At 34.7% G+C, this 18,453-nt stretch overlaps 2 protein-coding genes across 2 annotated transcripts; one reads left to right on the top strand and one right to left on the bottom strand.

The window, feature by feature from the left end:
- The first annotated feature begins 35 nt into the window (after positions 1 to 35).
- On the top strand, positions 36 to 4,206 carry bccip (BRCA2 and CDKN1A interacting protein). The gene is made up of 7 exons (XM_055175355.2): positions 36 to 260; positions 368 to 442; positions 783 to 863; positions 1,002 to 1,091; positions 1,217 to 1,404; positions 3,058 to 3,223; positions 3,803 to 4,206. Exons 1-7 carry the CDS (start codon positions 129 to 131, stop codon positions 3,971 to 3,973), a joined length of 903 nt encoding a protein of 300 aa, XP_055031330.1. The 5' UTR covers positions 36 to 128; the 3' UTR covers positions 3,974 to 4,206.
- dhx32a (DEAH (Asp-Glu-Ala-His) box polypeptide 32a) lies at positions 4,129 to 15,450 on the bottom strand. Its single transcript, XM_073867189.1, has 10 exons — positions 15,012 to 15,450; positions 13,138 to 13,331; positions 10,627 to 10,999; positions 10,165 to 10,398; positions 7,353 to 7,533; positions 6,762 to 6,953; positions 5,894 to 6,034; positions 5,624 to 5,814; positions 5,332 to 5,519; positions 4,129 to 4,483 (listed from the first exon to the last, which is right to left on the bottom strand). The coding sequence occupies exons 1-10, from the start codon at positions 15,258 to 15,260 to the stop codon at positions 4,306 to 4,308; spliced, it is 2,121 nt and encodes a 706-aa protein (XP_073723290.1). The 5' UTR covers positions 15,261 to 15,450; the 3' UTR covers positions 4,129 to 4,305.
- Between the last annotated feature and the right edge of the window lie 3,003 nt (positions 15,451 to 18,453).

The following is an 18,453-nucleotide window of genomic DNA, read 5'->3' as shown; positions in this document are numbered from 1 at the left end:
CGCGTGTACTGTGCACCAAAATGGCGGAACGAGAATAACCAATTTCACAACATGTGGTTAACACAGAACGTCGCTTTGCGTAAACTCGTGTCTGTTTCCTGCGTGCTCCGGTCTAGTGGTGGATTAGCATGGCTTCATCTGCGAAGAGGCGAGCTATTGAAACGGGACAAAATGCCCAGGACAGCGATGAAAGCTCGGACGAGGGTCTGGAGGATTCTGGGGAGGATGACAGCGAAAATTCAGAAGAAGAAATAAACGAGGTACTCTGCTGTTTTGACTCAATATTGCAACACGAACTGAGCTGTAGTGAAGGCCTGACCATTTCTACATCTTGTAAGATATGTAAATGTGTTTTATTTGTCTTCAGGAGGTTATCGTGGATTTCGAGGCACATGCAATAACTGACAACGACTTTCATGGCATTAAAACCCTTCTGCAACAGGTAAGTTAAAGAGAGACATTAATGCCTTTACGAAATTAACCATGGATTCATAACAGTAGGCGTAGTTTAAGTGTGGTATTTGCAGTAAAACAACTTACGTATCACTAGTAACTTATCATAGTTTGACCGTAATATTTGTTAGGAAACTAACTTTACAGTTACATAGGGACCGTTTTGCCAAAAACGATTACCACACGTGTCTTTAACTAACTGTAGTAAAAGCATGGTTAACTTTCCTAGGATGCAACAGCTGTAAGCAGACGTTTGCACTGCAACATTCTGTGTCTTGAAAATAATACATTTGCATTCATGATTGTTGTGTTGTTTTAATTTTTTTTAGCTGTTTTTAAAGTCTCACGTGAACACCTCTGATCTCACTGACATCATCATCCAGCAGAATCACATTGGCAGCGTCATCAGGGTGAGACTTTTTTCATTCCGTAATATAATATAAGTCATGTATAAATATAAATGCTGGTTTTAACTAAATTGTCATTTATACCTGTCAAGCTCTTTTTGCAAGGTTTTTTAAAAAAATAAAATTTGTGTTGTACTCTAGCAAGCTGAGGTACCTGAGGACAGCGATGATGAGGCCGACCCAGATGAGGTCTTTGGGTTCATTAGTATGATAAACCTCACAGAAAGACAGGTGAGATACTGACACTACAGTATGTAAATGAAAGTTTAAAAAAAAACTATGCATACAGAAGCACACACTGCAGATTTATGTTTGTTTTTATTTTATAATATTTATCCTTTGTGTGTGTTGTACAGGGTGTGGAGTGTGTGGAGAAGCTGAAAGATCTGATTCTAGAGCAGTGCGCGACAGAGAGCTCCCCGGATGTTCAGGAGAGATTTGAGAAACTTCTGAATGGTAGCAGTCAATCGGTTGGACTGCTGCTGAGTGAACGTTTTGTTAACGTTCCTCCACAGATCGCCCTGCCGTTGCACAAACAGCTACAGTAAGTTTTTATGTTGTGTGTTTTTGTCATCTAGGGCAAGCATTATGCATACTCAGTGTTAGTGATTTGGGACATACCCCTAATCCCCTCGTATTAAACTGACATACCTTCATATAGTACAGACATAAGTGATCTTTCTAAAATCACATCAATCAGTGATCACTGATCTGATTTTTCATTAAAGGCACAAAATGTAAGATTTTTACAATAAAATAAAACTACTAGCACGGTGTTGTATATTTTGTTATATATTCCAGATGTTTTCAACATTAAATACAGAATATTTACAGTTTTAACTGGCACTGTTCATAGGGTCGCTTGTCAATGGTGTCATGTTTGGGTTATACTTGGTTACTGCGGTAGAAATCATAGTTGTTTTTGAATTCATACAGCACTGCACAGACCAATTGAATTATGACATTATAGTATTGCAAGAGTGACCCAAAAGCAATAATATTAATTCCTTGCCACTCGTTTCTATCAAACCTCACTTCTTGCATTATAATATAAGAGTTGTAAAACTTTATTTCATTACATCATCCATGAACATGATTTGTGAGTTCCATTAAAATATTGTACAATCGACAGTTGAGGTAAAGACTACAACTCCCACCATCAAGCAGCGATTTATTAATTTGTTTTTTATGGTGATCTCTAGTGGTGAAAATGACATTGTGCCTTTCATTGGAAATTTTAAATGCAAAAATAAAAATGTTAAATCATCAGCGCAGTTTCTTATGTGTGTCTTCACATCAGTGACACTTCGGGAAAATATTCAGTTACCTGAAAGTTTGACTATACAAAGGGTTTTCTGAAACTTGATCTAATCCTGTTTGACATGGTTTTAAAGGTGACATGTGATTTATGCACCACAAGCATCACCAAATTAAACAAAAAAAGTGAAGATTGCTTTTCAGTAGGGGGAACCAAAATCCGTTTTCAGTTTCATGCCGAAATAAAAATGTACAGAGAAAAGTTTAATATTTTAAAGTTTTTAAAAGAAGCCGTTTTCAGCCTCATTGTCGGTTTTCGGACAAGTTAATCCTAAATTTTTATTTTTGGCCCAGAATTTTCATTTTGATGCATCACTATTTTCAGCTTGTTTTAAACTTGCGCTGTTAAAACATTTCCCACCAGCCTTTTTTTTGAAAAGTTGCCCGACACCATTTTCCGAAAAATGTTTTCTAAAAATATATAAACATAGAAATATATCGGGTGGAAGAACAGACCTTCTGCTTTCGAATTAACAATAAACAAACAAACAATTGGGGGAAAAAACGTTTCATCATATCTATATTTATTTCTCTGCTTATAAACTCTTAAATATGGGTATTTTTCTTCAAAAATAATTTGTTTAGCAAAAAACTTAAATAATTGCATTTTTGTGAAGGAATTTTGTTAGAGATAAGATTCAAAACGTTTGTCAAAAACATACATGGAGTGTAAAATGAATAAATTATTTTTTGCCTCAAATTTTTTTATAAATTGGGTAAACCATCTAGTGGACAATCACGATATTACAGATAACCCTAAAACCTCATCAGGAACACGTTTTTTCATGCAAATGTTTTCTCTTAATTGACGAGAACTCGTCAATGGCGGGGAAAGAGTTAATGGTAAAATCCACATCAGTACTGTTGTTTTGTTTTCCAGAAAGGAAATGGCCGAAGCACAGCGGACCAATAAACCCAGCGGTAAATGCCAGTTCTGTCTGATGATCAGTAAAACCTGTAAACCAGCTAAGAAAGTCATATCCGGACACGGGCAGATTAAAGATGAGCTGGTGTTTGTCAATGATGAAGAGGAGTTCTTTTATGAGGTTAATATGCTTTTTATCTCAAAATCAACACCACGTACCAATACAAGTTATTCCTAAAAAAAATAAATCAACCATAACACTGCTTGGACCAGAGCAGACATCAGGGTTCCCACAGGTCATGGAATATCATGGAATTTTAAAACGTTTTCCAGACATTAAAAGTCAGGGATTTTCATATTTTTTGTCAAAGTCATAGAATTTTTGTTTTTTGCTTTAAATTTTAGTTTCCATTCATCAAAACATAATCCACTTGTTCACTTGTAACGTAAGAAAAAACATTTCTCGGTCCAAGCCCTCCACTGACTACAATGTAAATAGCTGTTTATTCATTTCATGCATTTAAGCTAAATGTTTACATGTACACTACATTATCCAGGCTCACGGCATCCTGGACATATGTCATGGAAATTCAGCTTTTTAGGCAGTGAAAGTCTGGGAATTTGACTTGGGGTTCCCACTCTTGAGACATTACAATTTCTTTTCTTTTGCATGTAAGCTGTACTGTGACACTGTTATCAGTCAATGTGTTTGAAAAACTATTTAAATCTTAAACTTCCAACACTTTTCTGTCTTTCACAGCAAGCCACACTGAAGTTCAGCTACTGTGTTCAGGATGAGGCAGATTCCTGTGCCACGGGTAAATGGTCATACGATGACGTACCGATGAAGCCGTTCCGCACTGTAATGGTGATTCCGATGGACTCGATGGGAATCATCATGGATAAAATGACTCAATATCTGAGCGTGTGAACTGTTCCCATCACAAGACGAAACTCTTCTTGAAATGGTTACAAATTAAACCACGAGAAGAGTCTTGATGTTAATGTCAGCTGGTTTGTCTCCTGCCCGTGGACTTTGAGCCTTAATTTTAGGGTTGTATAACAAAACAAACAATAACAAATCCCTTCTAACAATTGAAATAATTTATTCATTCTGTACATAATCAGTCAAAATTACCCACAAAATAAACGACTTCAACATAATTATTGGGCACAAAATTCTTGAACACTATATTTACATTCATTCTCACAAGTCTCTGTTATAACCCTGCACAGGGTTTTAATGTCCCTCAATACAAACATTTACTGTATGACACATCGATCATGTGATTCAACCTCTTCAGTGTCTCTCTGAGTTTCTGTCACAGCTGGTTGAGCATTTGCTTTTCGGTTTGCACAGTCCATAATGTGCTGCAGTATCTCTTTACTTTCACTAGGTGGCAGATTACAGAAAAAATACTGCGGTGCCATTTCAACAAACCTGCAATACAGAAACAATCATTAAGATTTGCACAAAATACCTTTTTATATATATATAATATTATGTGCACTGTGCCAAATTTGTGAGGTTTTTGGTATGCTTTAAATACCTGGAAAGCCCAGATATTCAGTTTACAACAGTGCTAAGTGATGCATATCTCTTTAATTGAATGCACAATGTAATTTATAGTTGCAGGTGTTTGGTTTAACATAATATTTGAAATTAGTAACAGTATATACTATTGCATTTTAAACGCAACCATAATAGTCAAAATCAAGTTTTTAACTTGTGTAATCTGATTACTGATCTGATCTACTGGTCGTCCTTCAACGTGATGCCCAGCTGATGCCTGACCAACGATCACCGACAGAACCAGCTTAATCTCCGCTTAATCTCCTTATCCGTTTATATGTGTGTACATACATATATATCTCCCAAGGGTTTTTCCCTCCTAGGACTTTTTTTTATTTCCTCAGCTAAACGGCCCGGGGTTTTTTTTCTCCTAGGGGTTTTTTTTACCCGGGGAGGTAGCCTGCTTGGGCTTAACTTAGCTTCCTCTTCTAGACGTTACATTAGTAATACGCTCGTTCATAATGTCGAGTCATAGCCGCAGCAAATTTGACTGCTTATGCTATCGTGTATTATGTTGTGCTATCTGTCGTTTTACTGTGCTTTTACTGCTTCTATTAATGTAAAGCTGCTTTGAAACAATTAACTATTGTGAAAAGCGCTATATAAATAAAATTGAATTGAATTGAACATCCAAAGCAAACAAACAAGCACACGAGGACTTTGGTCAACATGATCATGTTTGCCGCTGGAAGAAAACAAAGCAACAACAAACTCACGTCTGTGGTGAGATCTGTGTGGTGGTTGTAATGCAGTTGTCAGACAGCGTATACTCGTGGAACAGAACCCACTCGGGTAAACCCAGTTTATGAGCTTTAGCACCATAACCAGACAGCGGGTGAACCTGAGCCACGTGTTTATTCGAAAGCATGAAGTAATTCCCCGATCCGTCCACATCTCTGGCAATCTGGGGGTCAGAACATGATAAATAAATGAGCTTAGGTCTAAATATTTTTTCTGCATTATGGATAAACCCCAAAGCTGTATATTTATATCAGTAAGGTCTTGGACCTGCATGAAGTATCCGGCGAGCAGAGCCCTCTTGATGTTGACGGCATTGGTTTTGGTGCCGAATGAAGGATCTGATATCGGCAGCTCGAGCCGTTTGAGAATATCTGATAGTTCGGCTCTGATGGCGTCTGCTGTCTGGAGGGCAGCACAACATAGGAAGTAATTCTGGCACCATTTCTCCTGACTGAAATCTGACAGATACACACAATCACGACACTTCCTGAGGTTAAACTTGTCACTGTGATATACAGAAGTGTGGTCTCGACTCACATGGTTCCTTCTGGCAGCGTTTAAAGGTGTTGTAGATGTTAATGAGGGTGAAGTGATCGCCCTCAGGATGCTGAAACATCATATGACATCGCATGGCTTCGGTTACCATGCCAACAGGAGGCTCAATGAAGCAGCTTGGTGCTGATGCAGACAAAAATAAAAGACGAAACTTAATATTTCCAAATCTCATTTCAGTGCCAATCTTAACAGCTGGACAAATGTTTTTATGCATTTGGCAAACGCATTTATCCAAAGTGACTTGGATGCATTCAAGCTTTACAATTATCAGCATGTGTGTACACTGTCTGGGAATCAAACCCATGAGTTTTGCACTCACTTGCTTTATCAGATAAACTAGAGGTACACCAGTTGCAGTTTAAGGTACAATTTATAATTTCAATATTTTTCAATAACATTTAACAAGAGTTAAATGGTGATGCTTTTCATAAGGGCTGTCACAATTATGAAATTTGGCTGACAGTTAATAAATTGTGACAATTAATTGCCGTTTTACTGCTTTGACATTTAATTCTAATAATTTTTTTGTGTGTTTATGGAATAATTTCCACACATTGTGATTATTACAATTAAATATTTTGCAGTAAATATTAATACACATAACACATATTTAAAAGTAATCTGATAATGTCTCATTTATACAGGCGCTGCAGCTCCCCCTTGTGTTTTTTATAGAGATGTGCAATCATTGCGGTGATCTGAAATCATCGCGATGAGGTCAAACAACGGCAATGAAATGATTATTTAATCATTGTGACAGCCCTAATGCTTATGAAATGCAACTTGAGGGTTTGAACCTTCAACTTTTGGTTTACCAGCACAGATCTTTAACCAAGTGTAACTACAGTACCTGCAAGCATTGCAGCGATGGTCAACATCTCACTGGCGCAGTCAAACTCGCAGGATGCCAGCAGGGCTTTGGCCATCTGTGGATCTACAGGAAACTCTGACATTATGATGCCCATCTCGGATAGATTTCCATCATTGTCCAATGCAGCAAGATAATCCAGTTCCTCTAATGCTTGCATGAGTCCCTCAGGATCTAAAATATAAAGAGGATAGTTTACCCAAAAATGGTCCCTATCGACCATCATTTTTTATTCTACTATAAAAAGTCAAATGGGCCCCATTTTTTGGGTGCACTACTCCTTTAACTGGAAGAGAGGATTGAGTATTTTGTTCTTCATTTGTGCACATTCATGTTATGAGCTCTTCCTGTGTGTCGTGTTTGTTGTTGTACAAAAGGTTGAATCTTTCTTTCTGCTTTGTGCTTCACACACACTGCCAAACTGTGAGCACAAACAATGAGGCTAAACCCAGAAGACAACAGAGCGGCCACATCATCAAATTTACACATGACCGAACCCAAAACAACAATCCAGACCAAAAATAATCTGATAAATATGCCCAGATCGGCCTTTGTGAATCTGTTATAACCCACCAGGTCTGCTGATAAAGTCACAATGACCAAGCCCGGCAACTTCCATTCTCTTCAGATAGAGTACAGTAGATGTGATGTTTGACATACCTGTCCGTCCAGCGATTTGTTTACGGATTTCTGCCTGACATTTACTGATGGGTCGAAGTTCTTCTGAACTGGCCCTTAGTCGTGGATTATACACCTGCACAGAGTAACATAAGAATTTATTGCCTCCATATCCAAACATTTCAATACAATGGGTAAAGCCATAAAAAGATATTTTGAAACTATTAATTTGACGTAGAGATTTTCATTTCAGTTAATTTAACCGAACATTAACTGATAAGATTTTAATATTAAATTGTCATTGACTAACAATACAGTTGATGGTTGTCTGTGACCCAGTAAAAACAAAACATTTTATTTAATTTGAATGTGCAACAGAAGAACCAGGATTCATACATTATCAAACTTTTACACAACATTACATTATCATAGAGTACGCGATCAGTTCAGAATATTAATATCCAAAGAGGCCAGATTGTCTCTTTTTCATCTATCACAGTGGACATTTCAAAAAGCTTTGCTTTTGCATCTTTCTCTGTTTGTGCAAAAAGAGAGACGTTTATGGTCAGGGTCTAGGACAGAGGCGATCACAGCGAATGTATGTCCGGTCCACACGAGATGAAGACTTGTAACAGTTAATGTCAGTAAATTGTCCATACATGCACACTTCATAGTTTCTCATGCACAACAACAGATTATAATACAAACGATTTCAATATTGTGACACCTGGGGTCCAAAGTGGGTTTTGCTAAAAAAAATTGCAAGAGAAAAAAAGGGAAAACAATTTTTTGAAAGAAAAAAATTGAAAGAGAACACAAATTTTAAAGAAAAAAATTAAAAGAAAAGAAATTGAAAGTGAAAAAAATGAGAAAAACATTTTTGAAAAAAAATGAGAAAAAATAATTTAAGGGACAAAAGTGAAAGTGAATATAAAATTTTGAAAGAAAAAAAATTTAAAAGAGAAAAAAACATTTGCAGAGAATTTTTTTGAAAGAGAATAAAAATTTTGAAGAAAACTAATTTGAAAGAGAAAAAAAGTGAGAAAAAAACGTTAAATGAGAAAAAAGAAGTGAAAGAGAAAAAAGAAAGAAAAAAAAAAACATTTAAGAGAAAAAAAAATGAAAAAGAAAAAAATTATAAAAGAATAAAATTTGAAGATAATTTTTTGAAAGAGAATAAAAATTCAGAAGAAAAAAAATCGAAAAAGAACATAGTGAGTAAAAAACTTGAAAGAAAAAATTGAAAGAGAATAAAAAACTTTGAATGAGAAAAAAAAAACAGAGCAAAAAAAATTGACAAAGAACAAAAGAGAAAAAAATTGAAAGAGGAAAATATGTGAGAATAAAACATTTTGAATTTTTTTAAAGAGAATAACAATTTTTGAAAGAGAAAAAATATTTTTTGAAAGAGAAAAAATATTTTTTGAAAGAGAAAATAAATTTTTGAAAAAAAAACTTTGAATGAGAAAAAAGGAGTGAAAGAGAAAAAAAGAAAAAAAACATTTAAGAGAAAAAAAATGAAAAAAATTAAGAAAGAATAAAATTTGAAGAGAATTTTTTGAGAATAAAAAGAGAATAAGACCAAGTGAGTAAAAAATTGAAAGAGAAAAAAAATGTGAGAATAAAACATTTTGAATTTTTTTTAAAGAGAATAACAATTTTTTGAAAGAGAAAAAATGTATATTGAAAAAGAAAAAAGTTGAATGAGAAAAAAAGAAGTGAAAAAATTGTCAGAAAAAGCATTTAAAGGAGAAAAGAAATGAAAGAGAAAAAATGTGAGAATAAAAGATTTTGAAAGAGAAAAAAATTCAATGAGAAAAAAGAAGTGAAATAGAAAAAATGACAGAGAAAATAAGTAAGAAAAAATTGAAAGGAAAAAACATTTAAAAGAGATTTTTTTTGAAAGACAATAACAATTTTTGAAAGAGAAAAAATATTTTTTGAAAGAGAAACAATATTTTTGAAAGAGAAAAAAATGTATATTGAAAGAGAACAAAAAAAAACTTTTGAAAGTTCCTCATGTTTTTTTCTCATACAAATGAGGGTAGCACTGATTTGCATAATTTACAGGCCATTCACAAGGATAGAAAGTGGCGAAATGTCTTATATATTTTTTAATATTAATACTTAAATATTTTTATTTTAAATGATTATATTAAAGGGGCCATGGCATGAAAATCTGACTTTTTCCATGTTTAAGTGCTATGATTGGGTCCCCAGTGCTTCTATCAACCTAGAAAATGTGAAAAAAAGATCAACCCAGTAACTTAGTTTTGTTAAACCATTCTCTACAAACACATGAAAAAATAGGTAGTTGAAATTTGGCTCTCCTTATGATGTCATAAAGAGCTCTTATTATTATAATACCACCCCTTAATCTGCACTATCCAATCACAGCACTGCCATTTAGTGCAGAGAAAACCACAATTGAGTTTTAATTGCAAGAAACCACCATCATTGTGATCAGTGTTTGAATTTCATCAGCTCATTTTGCATTTTAAAGGACACACCCAAAACGGCACATTTTTGCACACACCTACAAAGGCAATTTTAACATGCTATAATAAATTATTTATATGGTATTTTGAGCTAAAACTTTACATATGTGCCTCGGGGGACATCAAAGATTTATTTGACATCTTAAAAAAGTCTTGTGCCATGGCCCCTTTAATTGGTTATAAATTCTTAGCTAAACGGTTATTCGGGCAATATGATCATTCCTAATTTGATGAACATCGACTGTCAGAAAGTAAATTAGGTTACTCACTAATCTCTTCTCCACTCCAGTATCAATGACAAAATTAATGTTGTCCAATGACCAGAACAGGTCTTCTGATTGGCTACAAGAGAGAAAGACCCTCCTACTCCTCGTCTTTCTTTCTGTGATTGGTGGGCACACACCAGCAGTCCCAGGGCACAGAGCTACTGGTACCAGTTCTCCCAGACTCACGCTCATTCTGGCTGCTTCTTTAGCAAGAATATTACAGGCACAGACAACATCCTGAAACACACACACACACACACACACAAGTCTGGTAATTTGGTGGTCATTACAAAAAAAAAACATACAGAAGTTTCTGCAGACCTTTACAGAAGGTTCTTCTATCTGTGGCATCATGCAGCACCTTTATTTTAAAAATTGCATTTAATTTTTCAGAATTCACTACTGTGACAAACCATTTCTTAGTGTATTAGCACACAAAACTACACAAACTATTTCAAACCTCACCTGTTCAGAAGCCAAGAAGACGGCCACATCTCCAGGCTCTTTGGATCGATGGACCTCCAGCGTGAGTCTCAGTGCAGAATAAAAGCTTTCAGCTCTGATACTGTTGCTGTAGACCACCTCACCCGCACGCGCCACATCCACACGCAGGTGCGGTACGTTGCTGTAATGCGTGAGGAGCGCGTCTGATGCGGACGGTGAGGTCAGAACCACCACCCTGAGCTCAGGCCGCTGGAGAAGAACCTCTCTGAGGAGAGCCAGCAGAACATCAGTGCTCACGGTTCTCTCGTGGGCCTGATCTATCACAACCACACCATAATGCTCCAGCAGTGGATCGGACATCATCTTCCTTAGCAGTATATCATCTGTACAATACCTGAGAACAAGAGTTAAGGATTTCCATTTAAATATCAGCATGCTGCACACTATATACAAAGATGCACTTGCTAAGATTTTATTCCTACAATATTTTTGCATTAACAGTGACCTATTTACCAAATCCACAAGAGATAGAGCCGCACAATATTGATTTTTTTTACACGTTAACTTGCTAAATAATGAAACATACAAGATGCAATGTGATAATGCTTTAAAGGAGCATTGTGCAAGGATCTCTTGACAGAAATGCAACATAATCTACATAACTATATTATGAGTGGTGTATAAAGACCTTACAAAATAAAATGTATTGTTTTTATTCCCTTACATGTCTCATGTTTGTCCTGTGGCGGCTAGTGGCTACTATGTGTTTTAAAGCTGTTGGTTGCAATTTGCAATCTAACCACTAGAGGCCGCTAAAATTTACACCACCACCTTAAGTCTGTAAAATAAAAATTATAATATTTAAATATATTTATAAACTGAAAACAGTATAACCAATATATATTTAAAAAATGTCTGGGTAAAGAAAGCATCACTATCTCTGTCTCACCAGTCTTTCTTATCTCATCTGCACTGTGCTAAAACTTTGACTATACATAACTGTTTGAAGTAGGGATGCATAACGATTAATATACATCGTATATGTGTGTGAACTGTGTATAATAATTATGTATATATAAATATGCACACATTGCATGTATAATTTTAAGAATTTTTTATATATTAAGTATTTATACTTATATATAATATAAATTATACATAAATATACAAATGTACAGTACAGGCCAAAAATCTGGACGCACTTGACTAAAATGTTAACTATGATTTTAAAAATCTTTTAATCTGAAGGTGTATGGTTAAATGCACGAAATTACGTTTGTAGAAAAAAACTATACCTGTGCCAAACAGATTAATTTCTCATATTAGAAAACTAAAATTATATTTTTTAAATAGGTGACTTGCACTGAATACTAAAGAAAAATCTGTCAATAAAAGCCCAGATTAAATGTGAAGTCCTTCAATATTCTTTAAAATTCAGTCTAAAGTAAAACTTCAAGAAGCTTCTTGATAAAATGACACGAGAATGCTCTTGCAATTTCTAGGCAAAGGGTGACATGATAAACACAGAATTTTGATTTATTTTGGATGCTTTCAGTCACCAACATAATTCCCACAGTTGCATTTGTGTTATGCTATAGTTTGGACGATTATATTATTATTCTGTTATGTGGAAAATATATAAAGAAAGAACGAGTGAGTGTGTCCAAACTTTTGGCCTGTACTGTATATACACACGTAAACATTTCTTAAATATATACATGCATGTGTGCGCATTTATCTATATAAAAATTATAGTACACAGTTCACACACATATATGATGTAAACAAAAACTTTTATTCTGCTATAGATTAATCGCAATTAATTGTCATGCATCCCTAGTTTGAAGTATTAAATCATTGAAAACCATTTAGATAATTTCACTATACAGTATCTTGCAGCCCTACCAATTTTTTTTTACCACAGCACGATCACGCCATACTAGAAAACTACAAAACAACAGTGGGCTGCGACAACTAATCAATAAGGTCGATAATAATCGATTATGAAATAGCTGTCAACAAACATCATCATTGATTAGTTGGTCTGTGCCGTCATATGCTCCGCCACCACCACCATCTGCTTCAAACAGCAAGAGGTTTAGCTATAATAAAATCTAATTGAATAGATGTTTAGGTTTTTATCTGATTAAATGATTAATCTGAAAAATAATCGTCCGATCAATCGATAATGAAATAGCAGTCAACAAACATCATTATCAGTTGGTCTGTGCCATCAAATGCTCCTGCACCACCATTTGCTTCATAGAGCAAGAGTTTTAGCTATAATAAAATCTAATTGAATAGATGTTTAGTTTTTATATGATTAATCGAAAGAATTATCGTCCGATTAATCGATTATGAAAATAATGGTTAGTTGCAACCGTGGTGTGGGTCAAACCAAACACTAAAATGATCATCTCTGCTTGAACACTTCAAGAAGTGCTGATGAATGCTGTGGTCTCATCATCTGCTTTACACTATACTACCATGATTTCAGCATGATATATAACAGCTGGTGATATGAGCACAGACCTGAGAACAGTATCGTTGGAGCAGCATGTCTCTAGTGGTATGTTATAGCCAACTTCATGTCCAATGTTTACATCCATCTCATCTGCTACACGGAGGGCCAAATCAACAGCCTGCTGTCTCTGAATCTGACTGCACACCACCACACCGTGCTGATACTGCGCAGACAGACAGAATTCTGCGCACCACTGCGGGATCTGCGCAGACAAACAAATGACAATAACACATCTAAACACATTATTCATTAGCACATAAACACACAGTAAGACTATTAACTCTTTCCCCACAATTGAGAAATTATCTGGTCAATTAAGAAAAAACATTTCCCTGCCAATGACGAGTTTTTACAGTAATCTATAATTCTGCTATTATCCACTAAGTGGGGCTATATCCAATTTATAAAAAACTGAAGCATCAGCTAATTCAACGACATTGTAAACTCCATGTATGTTTTGATCTTCATTCCGAATCTGATCTCTAACAGAAGTTCTTTACAAAAATACAATTATTTTAGCTTTTTGCTCAAAATTTGGTATTTTTGAAGAAACCTAACCATATTTGAGATGTTATAAAAAAACTTTCTGAAAATCACAAAAAAATGCTGGCGGGCAACTGTTTTAATAAAGGCTGGTGGGAAACGAGTTAAAGTAAATTTATTTTACTTTGATAATTTATTATTCAAGCATTACAGTCAATATATCTATCCTGTTTAGTTGTGTAGCTAAATGAAATGTCAAATGATACAATATTATTTAAACAAATGAAGGTGGAGTCAAAGGGTTTGTTTGGTTTGTTATGTTTGTTTGCTGATCAGCTCTTTGTTTATAAGATTCAACACAATGAACTCGATGTTATTATCTGTGACTCGCACCACAGCAAACATGTTACTGAAACCTGATTTAAAATGATTAATATAGTATGTTTGCTCAGATACAGAGCTTTACATATCGGACCACATCCATTAAGAGTTCGAAACAGGTTTTTTCAATTCAATATCATCTTAAACACTGATCAAACATTAATTCACAGCTCTATTGTTATAATTTTACGGTCTTTATCTGAACTGCAAGTTTCTAATGTCTATTTGACATTGACGTAAAATAATCCTTTGTCAAGGAATTAACAAATGAAAAGCTCCCTTTATATTCATGAGTTGGGCGTTTGAATAAAATTGCTCACACCCCGCAAGATGTCAAACTGGAACGTCAGGAAAAAATACATTTGCTGAAACCAAGCACAGATTTAAATGTGTGAGAATTAAAACATAAATATCATCTAATAAATGTTGTGTGAATGATAAAATGTCAATGCATAAATAAAAATATTTTATACTTTTTTAGTTTAGTTTAAATTGGAAGCATGTTCATTCTTTACACGTGGCAGCTAATGTTTACTTGTTTAATATTGCATTGCTTTTTAAACAAGACAATATGGCGTTTGCCCCAAAATGGGCAGACAGCTGCACCCCTCACAGAACTCACAGAAGTGTTACTTTGTTTCTAAAAACTATATTTAGTACCTCTATGGACAGCACCAACATTATTACACTTCTTAAGTTAAAATAAACTAAAAATAGGATTTAAATAGAGACTGTCCTACAATATACATTCTGTAAAGTGATTTACCATATTTAAATACAATGTAACATTTCAACATAACATTTAGATTAGTTGCGCACTTCACAAGGACTTTTTTTAAAATGCAACTGCAGACACTTATAGCTTTTATGTTTACTAAGAGCAAAATATTTTTTAATTCAATTTATTAAGTTACAAAGTTATAAACATGCATGCATATAATTTAACAACTGTCTTTAATGAATTAGAATTATAACTTCTACTAGAAGTAATAATAATGCATGTGTTTCAATAACTCACCTGTGTGCTTTTCCCGGTGTGACTTGTACCTGACACTAAAATAATCTGATGGCTTTCCAGGTAAGTCATGAATTGATGTTTGTGTTTATAAACAGGCAGAGTTTTTCTCTCCTGTAGCAGTCTGTAATATCTGGAGGAATATGGCAAACCATCAAACGGGTTGAGCTCCAGATCATCTCCAAACTCAAACAGATTACGATCTTCGTCTTTCATGAGTTCTCCTTCTGATATCTCACTGTTTCCAGCCATATTATCATGAGATAAACTCAAACACAAGCCTTACTCATCATCCTCTCTCTTCATGATTATATTCACAAAAGTCTCGTGTAGTTTCTGGCGTGGGAAACCTCAAACACTCATTTGAACGCTCGTGCACTCCGGCACAGCACTCGTGTCGTGTGTGCGCGCTCGGCAGCTGATGATGACGCGCCTGCCTGGTTCAATCCGCTCGTGCGTAGGCAAAAGGCTTGTTCGACTTCATGCGGCGGCGCAAAGACCGACAGCCGGGTGACGTCAAAGTTCCGCGAGAGCGATTTAAAAGCAGACTCTTACGTTGATTTCGCGAATCGCTCTCGCGGTACTTTGACGTCATCCGGCTGTCGATTCTTGCGACGCCGTATGAAGTCGAACAAGCCTAAAGTGTTGTTTGTAGTGATGGGCAATTTCGAAGCACGCTCCATGAGGCTTCGAAACTTTTACGAATCTTTTGTTTCGATTCATTGGTTCGGAGCTTGTTTCAAACCGTCGATTCACCACTAGGGGGAGTTGATCACAAATGACCAGTTAGGTGAACTCGGGTCAGTTTTATTATAAAAGTTCATAAAACATTAATCCTAATAACACTACCATTTTGTCTACTTCTTTGTTTATAGACAGATTTAATGACAAAGATGTGCATCATTTAAAAGGGAGTTCGTTTTAAGGATAATTGTTTGCCATAAATAAAACTAAAAACACAGGATAAACTTTTAATTATGTCTTAATTAAATTAAATAATTTATTTTCTTAAAAAATATATTTTTAGAACAATCTTGCTATTATTTTGTAAAAAGTGTAAAATGTTTGGACAGATCTTGCTGCTTTTAAACTATTTTGACCGGCAGGTGTCGCCAGCGTGTATGGTGTTTCGAACGCTTCGAAAAACTGAATCAATTTGTGAAGGAATTGGTTCAATTGATTCGAAGCTTCGAAAAGCTTCGTTTCTCCCATCACTTGTTGTTTGTTGATGCTAACAGTTGTTTTATTCAAAATAATCGTGAATTATAATACTTTATGTGTAACGTTCGTAATAAAATCGCCTGTTGTTTCACGAATTGTATAATATTTGTTTTTGCTTTTGTTTCTCACACTTCACCTGTAAATAAACTTCAAAAATAAAGTTAAAGTATGTATCTATCTATTGTATAAAATATTAAAAAATATTGTTTAATAGCATTAAATATAATTTTTTATAATCAATTATATATATATATATATTTTACTTTAAATCTATCAGCTGGTTAAAGAAATCTGCGGGTTAAATACAGGTCACAGAAGCAGCAAGCAGTGCTTTGTTTTATTAGCGCCATCTAGTGGTACACGTGTGCAGTGGTTGCTCATTCAGATGTCTGTGCTTTTGTTCAGGGATCCTGGTCTGGAAGAGAAAAACATGAGACAAATATCTAGATGAGACATTATCCATATCAAAAGGAAAATTTGTTAGTGCAGGTAAACGTGCATTTTTATCAGAGAAGCCTCGAATCAGTGTTTCATTTGTTCTGTGTTGTTATCACAAACTGAGCTTTTTTCAATAATGCATGCAACTACTAACTAGATATAAATACTCTAGTTTTCTATTATGATTATCAAAGTCAATGATGGAGTCACCATTAGGCCTACAATTATTCCCAAATGTCTTGTAAGATGTGTTTGACTGCTGATGTAAAAGAAGAAACAGAATCAGACAGATAAGCATCTTTTGCATGAACAGATTCTGTAATAAAAACAGGATTTTATTCTGTTGTGCATGTGTCTGCTCTGACTATGAATGATGTGTGTGATAAACCAGTTTGATGCTCACTTGTTACCATGGTGACCTGGATGTTGTGAAGTTCCTCCTTGAGATAAATCCAGTGGGCCACATATAGAAACACCTGCTGCAGTGTCTCATACAAGATGGTTGTGAAGTGATAATCTAATCAACCACCATTTTTTATTTATTTTGCATATTGTGTTACATTATATTTCTGTTACCTTAACACATTCAAATAGTTTTTCCTGATTTACGGCTTCTCTTTATCATGATCAAAACCATTGAAAACATTTCCCTATAAATGTCTGTAATAATGTCTTTTTAAGGTAACATTTGTATTTTTATTTCAAAGTGTTTAAATGATTGAGTCAGTTTATGTTTCATCAATTTGTTGCTGAATATAAGTAAAGCACAGATAAAATAAGACACGAGAAAGTTTCAAATTTTTATACTGTTGTGTGTTCAGTATCTATGTGCCAGACATCAACATACAGTATTTAATTTCACATTTCTTAATCAAATATTTATCATAAAAAAGCAATGTGACACAGACACTAAACAAAATATGAACAAGCATTACATGAGTGCGAATACAACATGAATCAAAGTGAGTAAATGATAATGCGAATGTAAAAAAGAGTGAAGGCAGATAGCCGTGATTATAATATAAAGTTCACTGTCTCTGTGTTTTATAATGCACTGTGTGGTTTAATACTGTAAAAGGCATCTTGATAGTTGATAATACAGTGGATGGAGATGAAGTTACAATGTAAACAGTGAGATATGATGGCACCGTGAGGCTCATATAAATGTACAGTACACGACATTTGTTTAAAATCATAATCGGCTCAGTAAAAAAAATTACCGGTAACGTTTCAAACCGGCACTTTCTGATGCACCTGCTAGACCTGACATTAATATTTCTTACACACAAAAACAATCTGTAATTTTTAAATATATTTTTTAAGTATCAAAAAATGTGAATAATGTTTGAAATGCTGAATTGCTTTTTGTTTGGTTGCCAGATGCGAGATAAACAAATAATATGATGTTTTATCAGATGTTTTGATCTGAATCATACATAAATAAAATGAAGATGTTCATTCCTGTAATTTGATTTAAACTACATTTTTAAAGACATGCAGATCTATTTCTGTACGGCTGTTTTTCTTTATCCTGACAAAATTTTCAGGCCAAAGGGATAATGGGAATATTGAGATGGATGAATTCTTCTATTTTTACTTTGTGGCAAAATGTTTGCCTGACTAACTTTCTGTCTGTCTGCATGTTTGACTTTCTTCCTGTCTGTGTCTTACCGTTTAACTGTCTAACTTTCTGTCTGTCTAACTTTTTGCCAGTCTGTCTTTCTAAATGTCTGATTTTCTTTCTATCTGTCTGTCTGTTTGCCTACCTGTCTGTTTAAAGGGCACC

This window comes from Misgurnus anguillicaudatus, chromosome 4 (genome assembly GCF_027580225.2).
Source record: "Misgurnus anguillicaudatus chromosome 4, ASM2758022v2, whole genome shotgun sequence".
NCBI classification, from domain to species: Eukaryota; Metazoa; Chordata; class Actinopteri; order Cypriniformes; family Cobitidae; genus Misgurnus; species Misgurnus anguillicaudatus.
Note: the sequence above shows the minus strand (reverse complement) of the source record. Positions and strands in the feature narration are given on the sequence as shown.

Excerpts from the sequence above, each read along its gene's own strand:
- bccip (XM_055175355.2), top strand. The coding sequence starts at position 129 with ATGGCTTCATCTGCGAAGAGGCGAGCTATTGAAACGGGACAAAATGCC. Across the intron at positions 443-782 it reads TTAAAACCCTTCTGCAACAG|CTGTTTTTAAAGTCTCACGT; the intron begins GTAAGTTAAAGA and ends AATTTTTTTTAG. Across the intron at positions 864-1,001 it reads ACATTGGCAGCGTCATCAGG|CAAGCTGAGGTACCTGAGGA; the intron begins GTGAGACTTTTT and ends GTTGTACTCTAG.
- dhx32a (XM_073867189.1), bottom strand. The coding sequence starts at position 15,260 with ATGGCTGGAAACAGTGAGATATCAGAAGGAGAACTCATGAAAGACGAA. Across the intron at positions 10,399-10,626 it reads TCTTCTTGGCTTCTGAACAG|GATGTTGTCTGTGCCTGTAA; the intron begins GTGAGGTTTGAA and ends TGTGTGTTTCAG. Across the intron at positions 7,534-10,164 it reads CTGGAGTGGAGAAGAGATTA|GTGTATAATCCACGACTAAG; the intron begins GTGAGTAACCTA and ends TACTCTGTGCAG.